At 39.1% G+C, this 14,163-nt stretch overlaps 1 protein-coding gene across 4 annotated transcripts in view; it reads right to left on the bottom strand.

The window, feature by feature from the left end:
* dennd1c (DENN domain containing 1C) overlaps positions 1–14,163 on the bottom strand; it is a 24,804-nt gene continuing 10,641 nt past the window's right edge. For all 4 annotated transcript variants that reach the window (XM_061988114.2, XM_061988111.2, XM_061988112.2 and 1 more), the window contains 10 exons: positions 13,816–13,941; positions 13,398–13,499; positions 9,685–9,772; positions 9,575–9,615; positions 9,457–9,510; positions 9,330–9,365; positions 9,136–9,243; positions 5,775–5,854; positions 4,650–4,851; positions 1–861 (listed from right to left, as the gene is read on the bottom strand). In XM_061988114.2, the coding sequence (XP_061844098.2) occupies positions 241–861; positions 4,650–4,851; positions 5,775–5,854; positions 9,136–9,243; positions 9,330–9,365; positions 9,457–9,510; positions 9,575–9,615; positions 9,685–9,772; positions 13,398–13,499; positions 13,816–13,941 (1,458 nt within the window). In that variant the 3' untranslated portion in view covers positions 1–240. The remainder of the gene's footprint in view (positions 862–4,649; positions 4,852–5,774; positions 5,855–9,135; positions 9,244–9,329; positions 9,366–9,456; positions 9,511–9,574; positions 9,616–9,684; positions 9,773–13,397; positions 13,500–13,815; positions 13,942–14,163) is intronic.

The following is a 14,163-nucleotide window of genomic DNA, read 5'->3' as shown; positions in this document are numbered from 1 at the left end:
TCCAAATAACTCTAAATTAAGTCTTTGTTACTTAGAATATGTTCCCCATACTAAAGTGTTACCAAAAACATATAACTTTGTCTTGAATTTGAAAAAAACAACAAAAAACCTACATTAAATTACCAGTGATTAACAAAATATAAAAATCAATTCAAATAAAGTGTGGATTTTTTTTTTTGTAATTGAGGGCCTCAAAATAAAATCCTGCTGAAGGCCCCAATTTGGCTGTTTGTGTTCCTGTCAGTCAGGGTGGCTGCTCCATTGAGCTTCAAATCTCTTTTTAAGTTCCGACACCTTGACAGGAGTCGGGTCTTCCTTCTCTCGCTCGATGCAGCTGTCGGTGCCCCATTGGCCCTTCGGCTCGCATGATTGACCATTCTCACTGTTGTTGCACGGTCCATCCGTCCCCACCTGCAATCTTTCAGTCTCTAGTTTCTCTGTAAAGCCCGCCTCTTTGCTTTCATTCTCGTCTGCTACATCCTGCGCTTTGGCTGTTTTCTTCTCAACATGGTGTTTCTCAGTCTTCTTTCCATCTTGCTGGGTCTTACTCAACTCCTCGCCGTCATCCTGCCCGCCTATTTCCTCCACAGGTGCCTGTTCAAAAGTCACTCTCCTTTCTGGATCTTCCTCTTCTTTTGAGCGAAGATGCATTTCTTCTCCATCAATCTCTCTCAGTGTCCGCCCTTCTTCTTCATGTTCCTCGCTTTCGAATGCTGCTGCCTCCTTGACGGCGTTGTTTGTATAAGAGTCATCAACCAGAGGGGACGCCTCTTCTGTGGATTCTGGATTCCAGCTGTGTAGGCTGCCACTGCTACTTGTGGACAAAGAGAGGCTCTCCTCGCTGGGATTGGCTGGACCGAGCTTGAAAACAAATCAAATCAAATCAAATCAACTTTATTTATAAAGCACATTTAAAATTTACCACAGGGGTAGCCAAAGTGCTGTACAATGGGCAGGTTAAAAGATAATACGAGTACCGAGCAAACACAACACAACACAAACAGAACAGGATAAAAAATAAATAAATAAAAAAGAATAAATAAAAACATAAAAACAGGTGTATTATGGGGCGCCATTGCAGGATGGATATCACTCAGTGTTAAAAGCCATGGAATAAAAGTATGTTTTTAAGAGAGATTTAAAAACAGGAAGAGGGAAGGCTTGTCTAACACTCAAAAGGAGCAGTTGTTCAACCCAATTCAAATGTACACATACATACATATACGTTAGGTCAGGAAAAAACACAGAGGCTATTTCATCCCGACAAGCCTGTTTCGCAGGTTTCTCTGCTCGTCAGGGGATTTTATTGAAGCGTCTGTGGTTGTTACATATTGTTGTTACATATGGGGTACATTACATGGGGGTGTGTATATAATACATTTTTTTATTATATATAATTTAAAAAAAATTTAATTATATATAATAAACCACCCCAGCATGTCCACTTTAAACAAACGCAACAAACTGATCTCATCATGCCGGCACAGAAGCAAGGCACTACTGTGTAACAATGGCCACACCCCCATGTAATGTACCCTATATATACATGTAACAACCACAGACACTTCAATAAAATCCCCTGAAGAGTAGAGAAACCTGCGAAACAGGCTTGTAGGGATGAAATAGCCTCTGTGTTTTTTCCTGACCTAACGTATATTCCGCTCTACCCCGGTATTGAGCAATATATAACGGATAAACCACACAAACCTCGACCACATACATACATATATTTTAATACACCTTCTCATTCAATGTGTTCTTTATTTTTATCACTATTCATATTGCAGATTGTCACTGAAGGCATCACAACTATGAATGAACACATGTGGAGTTATGTACTTAACAAAAAAAAGGTGAAGTAACTGAAAACATGTTTTGTATTGTAGTTTCTTCAAAATAGCCACCCTTTGCTCTGATTACTGCTTTGCACACTCTTGGCATTCTCTCGATGAGCTTCAAGAGGTAGTCACCTGAAAGGGTTTTCACTTAACAGGTGTCATAGTTTTGATGCCTTCAGTGACAATCTACAATGTAAATAGTCATGAGAATAAAGAAAACGCATTGCAATGAGAGGGTGTGTCCAAACTATTGGCCTGTACTGTATATATGTATATATATATATAGATATATATATTAGAGATGCGTTAAAATGTAATATCGGAAATTATCGGTATCTGTTTTTTATTATCGGTATCGTTTTTATTTTGTATTTATTTTTTTTATTTTTTTTTATTAAATCAACATAAAAAACACAAGATACACTTACAATTAGTGCACCAACCCAAAAAAACTCCCTCCCCCATTTACACTCATTCACACAAAAGGGTTGTTTCTTTCTGTTATTAATATTCTGGTTCCTACATTATATATCAATATATATCAATACAGTCTGCAATGGATACAGTCCGTAAGCACACATGATTGTGCGTGCTGCTGGTCCACTAATAGTACTAACCTTTAACAGTTAATTTGACTAACTAACTAACTTTTAATTTATTTATCTTATTTTATTTTATTAATTTGTTTTAAAAGTACCTTATCTTCACCATACCTGGTTGTCCAAATTAGGCATTATAATGTGTTAATTCCACGACTGTATATATCGGTATCGGTTGATATCGGTATCGGTAATTAAAGAGTTGGACAATATCGGAATATCGGCAAAAAGCCATTATCGGACATCCCTAATATATATATATACATACATATATTCATACATACATACATACATACATACAGTAAAGTTGTGACTATTTGACGTTTTATGGAAAAGGATAATCGACCAACAGACCCTAGAATAGTTTTTTTCCTAAAGCCATAACCTCGGTGAACTCTCATAGGCACTGATTTTATAGTTTAGCACCTCTCTGTGTGCAATTTTTACTTCCCGCTCACAGTCTGAATGCTTCTGTATATATGTATATAGTATAATATTTAAACAACACATTCAGAACATTCGTTCTCAGGACTGGACTGTGCACCTTACCTCCTTTTGCACTATTTTTCTTTTCTTGCCTTCCCATGTTTTGCATATTTGTAGACTGTCGCACTGATACTGGAGTTGCTTTCAATCTCATTGTACCTGTGTATAGTAACAATATAAGGATTCTATTCTATTCTATAACACTATAATTATTTGATACTTGTTTATATTGACAAATGTGGTGTTTTAGACTGCAATATTGTGTATGGACACTCAATATGTACAGTATATCTAGCTGTGCTATTGTGTGCTTAGCTGTTGAGTAGCTGCTATCTCCTACTAGACTATAGCCTACCATGCTTACCTTTTGTAAATGACTTGACTAAAATACAAGAAAATACCAACAGTATTATTGGCGGACATTTATATGTTAACTGGGTATCCAGCTTTGTACAAGTAAACCGCAGGACAGCTTGTATTGGAGCTTACATTGAGGAATTGGGATATTATCCGATACTTGTTTTTTTTATCAGATCGGGACACCCGTAGTAGATAATAACTACAATAACGAATCAAACAGCAACATGAGAGCACAGCAAACACACTTAGGTCATCACAAAGAGCAACTTCCTGTGAGCAAGCGGAAGTGTCTCGTACCATCTCCTGGGGAACTTGACAGTTTTAAAAAAAAATACAAGATTTTTTACGTTTGATTTCACATTTACGGTCACGGTCAAAAGTTTACAGACACTTGTAAAGAACATAATGTCATGGCTGTCTTGAGTTTCCAATAATTTTATACAACTCTTATTTTTTTGTGATAGAGTGATAGGAGCACATACTTGTTTGCTCACAAAAAACATTCATGAAGTTTGGTTCTTTTATTAATTTATTATGGGTCAAAAGTATACATACAGCAATGTTAATATTTGCTTACATGTCCCTTGGCAAGTTTCACTGCAATAAGGCACTTTTGGTAGCCATCCACAAGCTTCTGGTTGAATTTTTGACCACTACTCTTGACAAAATTGGTGCAGTTCAGCTAAATGTGTTGGTTTTCTGACATGGACTTGTTTCTTCAGCATTGTCCACACGTTTGAGTCAGGACTTTGGGAAGGCCATCCTAAAACCTTAATTCTAGCCTGATTTAGCCATTCCTTTACCACTTTTGACGTGTGTTTGGGGTCATTGTCCTGTTGGAACACCCAACTGCGCCCAAGACAACCCCCGGGCTGATGATTTTAGGTTGTCATGAAGAATTTGGAGGTAATCCTAATTTTTCATTGTCCCATTTACTCTCTGTAAAGCACCAGTTCCATTGGCAGCAAAACAGGCTCAGAGCATAATACTACCATCACCATGTTTGACGGTAGGATTGTGCTCCTGGGATTAAAGACTTCACCTCCAAACATATTGCTGGGTATTGTGGCCAAACAACTCAATTTTTGTTTCATCTGACCACAGAACTTTCCTCCAGAAGGTCTTATCTTTGTCCATGTGATGTCATTTGATCGTCACTGTATATAGACTTAAGGCCTACCTAACCTCAGGGTCACTATAAGTAGCTAACAAATTTAGTCACGTGGTTAAAACGCGATTCTGAAGTGAATAATTTGTGCTGCGCAGCCTCACCCAGACTCTACCTGCTGGGGTCCCCAGGTCAATTGAGTTTGAGACCCCTGCATTAGAACCTTCAACGTTGTGTTTATCAGTGAAGCCTTCTTACCTTTGTGATATAGTCGTGACTGTCTGGTCCAAAGAGGTCCAGGCTTCGTGTGCCATACAGCTGGCCACGGTCATGCACGCTGCGGGTGCTGAGCGTGTCAAAGATCTCCCCTAATAGATCCATCTTCTCTAGATCACACAGCAGTGACTCTTCTTCTTCGTCTTCATTCTTTTGAAGCTCTGAGTCAGGCCCGGACGTAGCCCTGGTACAAAAAACGGCCGCATTAATTCACAGGCAGTGAAATACAGTGGTACCTGAACTTTAAAGGGGAACTGGACTTTCTTTTGAAATGTTGCCTATCATTCACAATCATTATGAGAGACAAGAACACATGTCTTTTTTCTTTTTTAGGATTTTGAAAAATGATAAAAAAACGCTTGGAAGATGCTAGTGGGAGTCACCGTTGTAGCCTTAAAAGCCTTTTTAAACAACATCAAAACCATCGATTAACATTTTATATACACACCGCAAGTATATACAGTTTAGGCAAAAAGTTTGGACACATCTTCTCATTTAATGCGCTGTCTTTATTTTCATGACTATTGTAGATTGTCACTGAAGGCATCAAAACTATGAATGAACACATGGGGAGTTATGTACTTAACAAAAAAAGGTGAACTAACGGAAAACATGTTTTATATTCTACTTTCTTCAAAATAGCCACCCTTTGCTCTGATTCCTTTTTCGCACACTCTTGGCATTCTCTCGATGAGCTTCAAGAAGTAGTCACCTGAAATGGTTTTCACTTCACTGGTGTGCTTGAAGCTCATTGAGAGAATGCCAAGAGTGTGCAAAGAAGAAACTAGAATATAAAACACATTTTCAGATATTTCACCTTTTTTTTGTTAAGTACATAACTCCACGTGTTCATTAAAATGTTTAAATTTTCATTCCGTTTTACTTTAGTTGCTGTATGTAAACAAAATCTGGTTTGAACAGCCCTGTGCTCTTTTATGTTTTTCTTTTTGCGCTTTAAAGTTTCCCTCTATCCAACCTATAAAGAAATGTGCTTGAATATACAAACATTTCCATTATGAAGGTTCCACTGTACTTTTGTTCACAAAGTTATTTGACCAAATCTGCTGGGTCAAAACTAAGTCTTGTCCACAGGGTTATTTGCCTTACCCGGTCCAAGCTTCTCCAACCGCCTTGCTGCTCTTGTCGTGGGTGACGCCATGTCTGCAAACAGGCCGGCGAGGGCGCGGCTGACATGTGCAACATTGCAGTAAAGCGAGCACATTGTGACAGAGGTGTAAAACAAAACACACACACACACACACACACACACACACACACACACACACACACACACACACACACACACACACACACACACACACACACACACACACACACACACACACACACACACACACACACACACACACACACACACACACATTCAAGCTTTTGTGTTTTACATTTCTCTCATGTACAATACATCCGGAAAGTAATCACAGCGTTTCACTTTTTCTACGTTTTGTTATGTTACAGCCTTATTCCAAAATTAAATCATTTCATTTTTGTCCGAAATAACAATGTGGTTTTTTTTCAGACTTTTTTAGCAAAATTTTAAAAAACAACCAGGAAATCACATGTGCAAAAGTATTCACAGCCTTTGCCATGAAGCTCAAAAGTGATCTCACAGGCATCCTGTTTCAACTGATCATCCTTCAGATGTTCCTACAGTTTAATTGGAGTCCACCTGTGGTAAATTCAGTTGGTTGGACATAATTTGGGAAGGGTTGTATATTCCAAGAATTAATCTAAGGAATTTTCTGCAGACCTCCAAGACAGGATTGTCTCGAGGCACCAATCTGGCATACTTGCCAACCTTGAGACCTCCGATTTCGGGAGGTGTGGGGCGGGGGGTGGTTGGGGACGTGGTTAAGAGGGGACGAGTATATTTACAGCTAGAATTCACCAAGTATTTCATATATATGTATGAAATACTATATATATATATATATATATATATATATATATATATATATATAATATATATATATACACTGTATATATATATATATATATATATATATATATATCAGAAATACTTGACGAAATACTAAGTCAAGTATTTCACATATATATATATATATATATATATATATATATATATATATATATATATATATAAATACTTGACTTTCAGTGAATTCTAGCTATAAATATATATTTATTTTACCATATATATTTATATATATATATATATATACATATACATATATATATATATATATATATATATATATATATATATATATATATAAATTAAATACTTGAATTTCAGTGTTCATTTATTTACACATATACACACACATAACACTCATCTACTCATTGTTGAGTTAAGGGTTGAATTGTCCATCCTTGTTCTATTCTCTGTCACTATTTTTCGAATCATGCTGAACACCCTCTCTGATGATGCATTGCTGTGTGGCACGCACAAAAGTGCTTTCATCAAATGCACTAGATGGCAGTATTGTCCTGTTTAAGAGTGTCACAACATTGCTGTTTACGGCAGACAAACTGCTTTACGGTAGACAAAAACGTGACTGCAGTTGTTGTGTGTTGTTACTGCACTGGGAGGACGTTAATGAAACTGTCTAAGAATAAACCCACATAAGAAACCAAGAACTCGCCCTCGATCATTCTACAGTTATAACGTGATTGGGCAGGTACGCTGTTTATATTGTGGGTTAGCGGACTCAGGTCCGCATGGACCTGAGTCCGCCTGAATTTCGGGAGATTTTCGGGAGAAAATTTGTCCCGGGAGTTTTTCGGGAGAGCCTCTGAATTTCGTGAGTCTCCCGGAAAATCCGGGAGGGTTGGCAAGTATGCAATCTGGGGAAGGGTACCGAAAAATATCCGCTGCCTTGAAGGTCCCAATGAGCACAGTGGCCTCCATCATTGGCAAATGGAAGAAGTTTGGGACCACCAGGACTCTTCCGAGAGCTGGCCGGTCGTCTAAACTGAGCGATCGGGGGAGAAGGGCCATAGTCAGGATGGTGACCAAGAACACGATGGTCACTCTGTCAGAGCTACAGAATTCCTCTGTGGGGAGAGGAGAACCTTCCAGAAGGACAACCACCTCTGCAGCAATCCACCAATCAGTATGGTATAGTGGCCAGATGGAAGCCATTCCTTCATAAAAGTTTGCCAAAATGCAACTAAAAGTCTCTCAGACCATGAGAAACAAAATTATCTGAATGTACTCTTTGGCGTGAATGCCAGGCACCATGTTTGGAGGAAACCAGGCATGGCTCATCACCAGGCCAATACCATCCGAACAGTGAAGCATGGTGATGGCAGCATCATGCTGTGGAGAAACCTCCAAGGTTTCTCGTTGTAGCCCATTGGGTTGAGTTTTTCCTTGCCCTGATGTGGGATCTGAGCCGAGGATGTCGTTGTGGCTTGTGCAGCCCTTTGAGACACTCGTGATTTAGGGCTATATAAATGAACTTGGATTGATTGATTGATTGACCTCACCATCACCCCTCCCCCAAACCTCAGAAGAAACATCACTGTAGACACTTTTCACCTTTGATCACTAAAGACACTTTAACGTGTTAAGGTCCATGCTGTTTGTTTACATGATTTTTTTTTATTTCTCTTTGCTATTTGGGCTCATTGGACCCTAATTAGAATAAAAACTAAAAATCATCTTTTTATATGATGTACTTAGTCCATAAGTACACAAACGTGTACTTCATGTGTCGTGACATGCTAATTTTTATTTTTACACTTTTTTTTTTCCAAATTCAATTGTATGTTATACTCTTCTGACACCACCAGATGGCAGTATAAGTGTCCACATGTCGGCATAAGACCCCAATTCAGTAGTGTACACAATTTTGGAAATAAGAGCTAAAAGGTGCTGTCCACGCATGTGGCCAACTAAGGCCTTTAGAGGTTAAACTGCTGCTGTGACCCAATGTCACCTCCATATTTACACTGTTAACTGTAAATTAGAATGTGCAATAATGTTACTCACTGTGTCTTGTATATACCTTATACCGTTTTTCTATACCTTATCTTATTTTTCTTATTTTTTTTAGCTCACTTGTATTTAAACTGCTAAACTGTACATGTTTTATTTTTATTTTAGCTAAGTAACGTGTGACTTGTTGAAGGATGGACTAGCAAAGTACAATTTTCATTGTACGGCAAACTGTCTGTTTAACTGTGCATATGACAATAAACAATCTTGAATCTTGATTGATGTTTTTCAGCGGCAAGGACTGGGATATTAGTCAGGATAGAGGGAAAGATGAATGCAGCAATATACCGACACATCCTGGATGAAAACCTGCTACAGATCACTCTTGAACTCAAATTGGAGCAACGGTTTATCTAGAATTTCGAGGACACAAATTAACTTATTCCATTTTAGAATAAGGTTGTAAAATAACAAAAAAAGTGAAGCGCTGTGAATTTTTTCCGGCTGCACTGTAACCGACAGGTGGGGTCATTTTGCGGTTGTTACCATTCCAAAATGCGGCGTGATTGGCAGGCGACTCTGCAGGCAGTCAGACTGAGAACGGTGGTGTGACGCAGATCCGCTTCTCTGAAGAGTGCGTGCTTCATTGCCGGCCTGCCTTACGCACACAAACACACACACTGGGCTGAAAAGGCAATCATTGCTGAATTTACCGTGCATCTTTTCAACCATAAACTCACCTTACGCTTCAACCTTGTTTTCATGCCAGAACTCGCCTGGTGAAGATAAGAATTAGTAATATTGGAAGTGGACCTGTGTTCTTGTAGAGCACACACGGACAGTAAACATCACCCAGCATGCACTCACCTTCATGTTGTTTGTTTTGGACCTAATGTTGAGGATCAGTGCCCCGCCCCCTTTCTGTCAAGGGTACACAAGTATTTCAAAATATCCAACAATATGGACTTCAATATTTTTAAACTACCTTTAAAGTACCAACTAACTCTTGATAGGATTTACTCTTCCCTGCAAAAAAAGGAGATTAGAATGAGTCACAGCTGTCCCATGATCCCACCTGAAACAAATAGAACACACCTGTTGCTTCACACTTGAGTAGCTCCTCTTCAAAGAGGTCCTCGGGTACTTTCCCGGTGTTTAGGATATCCAGGCGTCCGTCAATGAACTGAAATCATGTCACATAAAAGCCAATAAATATCAATATGCCAACAGTTGTAGCCCATTATGTGCATATGGAACCATGCTGTCCCTCCAAATTAAGCATGTCTATTATGCATCAATAAAAGTACTCTACTGTACATGTGCACTCACCTGAATAATTATGCATGCTGTTATAAGGATATGTTAAATATTGACTATATAAATATTAAAAGAGCAAGGAACCATATTTTGTTTCCTTAATTTATCCATCCATCCAATAATCCATTCATTTATCCAATTAGCCATATGTCTATCTATGGATCATCAGTTTCCAACCATCATCTATCAATCATCCATCCATAAACCCACCAAACCATCTGACCTTCCATCAATCCATCCAGCCATCATCTATCATTTGTCATCAATAAATCCACCAACCCATCCATACATTCATACAATTATCCAGCCATCCAATTATGTAACCGTCCAATTATCCACCTATCCAATTATCCATCCATCCATCCATCCAACCATCCATCCATCCATCCAATAATCCATTCAATGATCAATTAATGTATCCAATTAGCTATATGTCTATCTATGGATCATCAGTTACCATCCATCATCTATCAATCATCCATCATTATCCATCCATAAACCCACCAACCCATCTGACCTTCCATCCATCCATCCATCCATCTACCATCTATCATTTGTCATCGATAAACCCACCAACCCATCTATCAATCATCCATCATTATCCATCCATAAAGCCACCAAACCATCTGACCTTCCATCAATCCATCCAGCCATCATCTATCATTTGTCATCGATAAATCCACCAACCCATCCATACATTCATCCAATTATCCAGCCATCCAATTATGTAACCGTCCAATTATCCACCTATCCAATTATCCACCTATCCACCCACCCATCCATCCATCCATCCATCCATCCATCCATCCAATAATCAATTCATGTATCCAATTAGCCATATGTCTATCTATGGATCATCAGTTTCCATCCATCATCTATCAATCATCCATCATTATCCATCCATAAACCCACCAACCCATCTGACCTTCCATCCATCCATCCATCCATCTACCATCTATCATTTGTCATCGATAAACCCACCAACCCATCCATCCATTCATCCAATTATCCAGCCATCCAATTAACCACCCATCAATCCATGCATCAGTCCTACTATTCATCCATCTACTCTATCCAATTGTCCATCCAATTATGTAACCATCCAATTATCTATCCATTCATCCATTTTCTATCGCTTGTCCCTCTCGTGGTCGTAGGGAGTGCTGGAGCCTATCCCAGCACTTCGAGCAGAAGGCGGTGTTCACCCCGGACCAGTCGCCACCTCATCGCAGCCAATTATCAATCCATCCATCAAATTATGCATGCATCCATTAAACAATCATCCATCCAATTATCTATCCATTCATATTATCCATCAATCCATGCTTGGGGTTGCGGGGGAGCTGCAGCCTATTATACTAGAAATATAATAAATGTATAAATAATAATTAAACGTGCATAAATGAAACATCAGGATAGAGTAAAACACATATTTTATCAAATTAATTCAATTGGTCTCCAATGATTTTCTAAGTCATCCATCCATCTATCCAATAATCCATTCATCTATTCAATTAGCCATATGTCTATCTGTGGATCATCAGTTTCTATCCATCATCTATGAATCATCCATCATTATCCATCCATAAACCCACCAACCCATCTGACCTTCCATCCATAAATCCATCATCCATCATTTGTCATTGATAAACCCACCAACCCATCCATCCATTCATCCAATTATCCATATAACCAATTAACCACCCATCAATCCATGCATCAGTCCAACCATTAATCCATCCATCCATCCATCCATCCATCATCTATCATTTTGTCATCGATAAATCCACCAACCCATCCATCCATTCAGCCAATTATCCATTCATCAACCGTTCATCCATCTATCATCTATCAATAATTTATAAACACACCAACCCGTCCATCCATCTGTCCAATTATCCATCCATCTAATTATGTATCCATCCAATCATCCATCCATCTATCCATAAATCCATCATCTATCATTTGTCATCGATAAACCCACCAACCCATCCATCCATTCATCCAATTATCCATCTAACTAATTAACCACCCATCAATCCATGCATTAGTCCAACCATTAATCCAGCCATCCATCCATCCATCCATCCATCATCTGTCATCGATAAATCCACCAACCGATCCATCCATTCATCCAATTATCCATCCATCCAATTAACTACCCCTAAATCCATGCATCAGTCCAACCTTTCATCCATCTATCATCTATCAATCATCTATAAACACACCAACCCGTCCATCCATCTGTCCAATTATCCATCCATCTAATTATGTAACCATTCAATCATCCATCCATCCATCCATCCATGCGAAGTTGGTAGAGTGGCCGTGCCAGCAATCGGAGGGTTGCTGGTTACTGGGGTTCAATCCCCACCTTCTACCATCCTAGTCACGTCCGTTGTGTCCTTGGGCAAGACACTTCACCCCTTGCTCCTGATGGCTGCTGGTTAGCGCCTTGCATGGCAGCTCCCGCCATCAGTGTGTGAATGTGTGTGTGAATGGGTGAATGTGGAAAAACTGTCAAAGCGCTTTGAGTACCTTGAAGGTAGAAAAGCGCTATACAAGTATAACTCATTTATCATCTATCATTTGTCATCGATAAACCCACCAACCCATCCATCCAATTATCCATCTAACTAATTAACCACCCATCAATCCATGCATCAGTCCAACCATTAATCCATCCATCCATCCATCATCTATCATTTGTCATTGACAAACCCACCAACCCATCCATCCATTCATCCAATTATCCATCCATCCAATTAACCACCCATCAATCCAACCTTTCATCCATCTATCATCTATCAATCATCTATAAACACACCAACCCGTCCATCCATCTGTCCAATTATCCATCCATCTAATTATGTAACCATCCAATCATCCATCCATCCATCCATCATCCATCCATAAATCCATCATCTATCATTTGTCATCTATAAACCCACCAACCATCCATCCATTCATCCAATTATCCATCCATCCAATTAACCCCCCATGCATGCATCAGTCCAACCTTTCATCCAGCTATCATCTATCAATCATCTATAAACACACCAACCCATCCATCCATCCATCCATTTTCAACAGCTTGTCCCTCTCGGGGTCGCAGGGGGTGCTGGAGCCTATCCCAGTATTTCAGGCGGAAGGCGGGGTTCACCCCGGACAAGTTGCCACCTCATCGCACCCAATTATCAATCCATCCATCAAACTATGCATCCGCCCAGTAACCAATTATCCATCCAATTATCTACCCATTCATATTATCCATCCATGTTTGAAGTTGCGGGGGAGCTGCAGCCTATCATACTAGAAATATAATAACACATGTATAAATAATAATTAAATATGTGCATAAATGAAGCATCATGATATAGGGGTGCAAAATATTTTCTTCTTCCCGGGGCCGGTTTAAAATAATTGAGAAGCACTGTTCTAGGTGAATGTTGAAGGATTGATAAAACTATGTTTCCAGCAGAGGGCAGTACCTGTTTGAAAAACTGCAAATGAATGGCACTCTGTAGAAACCTCTGCATACTGTGTGACTTGTGATTTAGGAACACATCTTCATTGAACCATATCTCGCCCCCCTGCAAACAGAGATTAGAAACGATTAAAGTACCTAAATAGATCTGTCAGCAATGATTTGGCTTATGAAGACAGAGGGTTCCTCCTGCGGGTGACGGATTGTCGATTGTGGAGATATTTTACAGTCTACTTAAATCGGCACCAAAACAAACTCAACTGAAAATTCTTACATTACAAATTAGTCCAAAAAACAGAAATGGACCATCTGGGAGCATGAAACATGGACAAATCACAATATTTAATGTATGCATATACGTACTGTATCTGTAAATAGGGCATTAGATTCTAGGAAAAGATACATGTTAATAATAAACTGACCTCATGAGTCTGCAGTGCATCTCTGTATCTTCCAAACAAGAGAGATTGGGCCTTGAGAAAAGCCAGCGAGACCCCACAACCAGGAGACACCGCCTCACGTTTCAAACAAAGCTTCAATCCAGACGTCTAGGAAAAATATATGAAGTCAAGTAAACATTCAATAAGGTACTTTGAGGTACTGATTTCCATCCATCTGTTTTTTTAAACTGCTCAGTTTTACAACTGACTTTTGGTATTCTATATTGGTCGAGAGTCAGTGAAAAAGTGAATACATGTCAGCCTTGAGCATCTCGGAGGTTTTGTATCGTGACATGTCGATGCTGCAATCGTGGTTTATGTTTCGCAGCA

The sequence above is a fragment of the Nerophis lumbriciformis genome, linkage group LG27 (assembly GCF_033978685.3).
Source record: "Nerophis lumbriciformis linkage group LG27, RoL_Nlum_v2.1, whole genome shotgun sequence".
NCBI classification, from domain to species: Eukaryota; Metazoa; Chordata; class Actinopteri; order Syngnathiformes; family Syngnathidae; genus Nerophis; species Nerophis lumbriciformis.
This window is presented reverse-complemented; position numbering and strand designations above follow the sequence as displayed.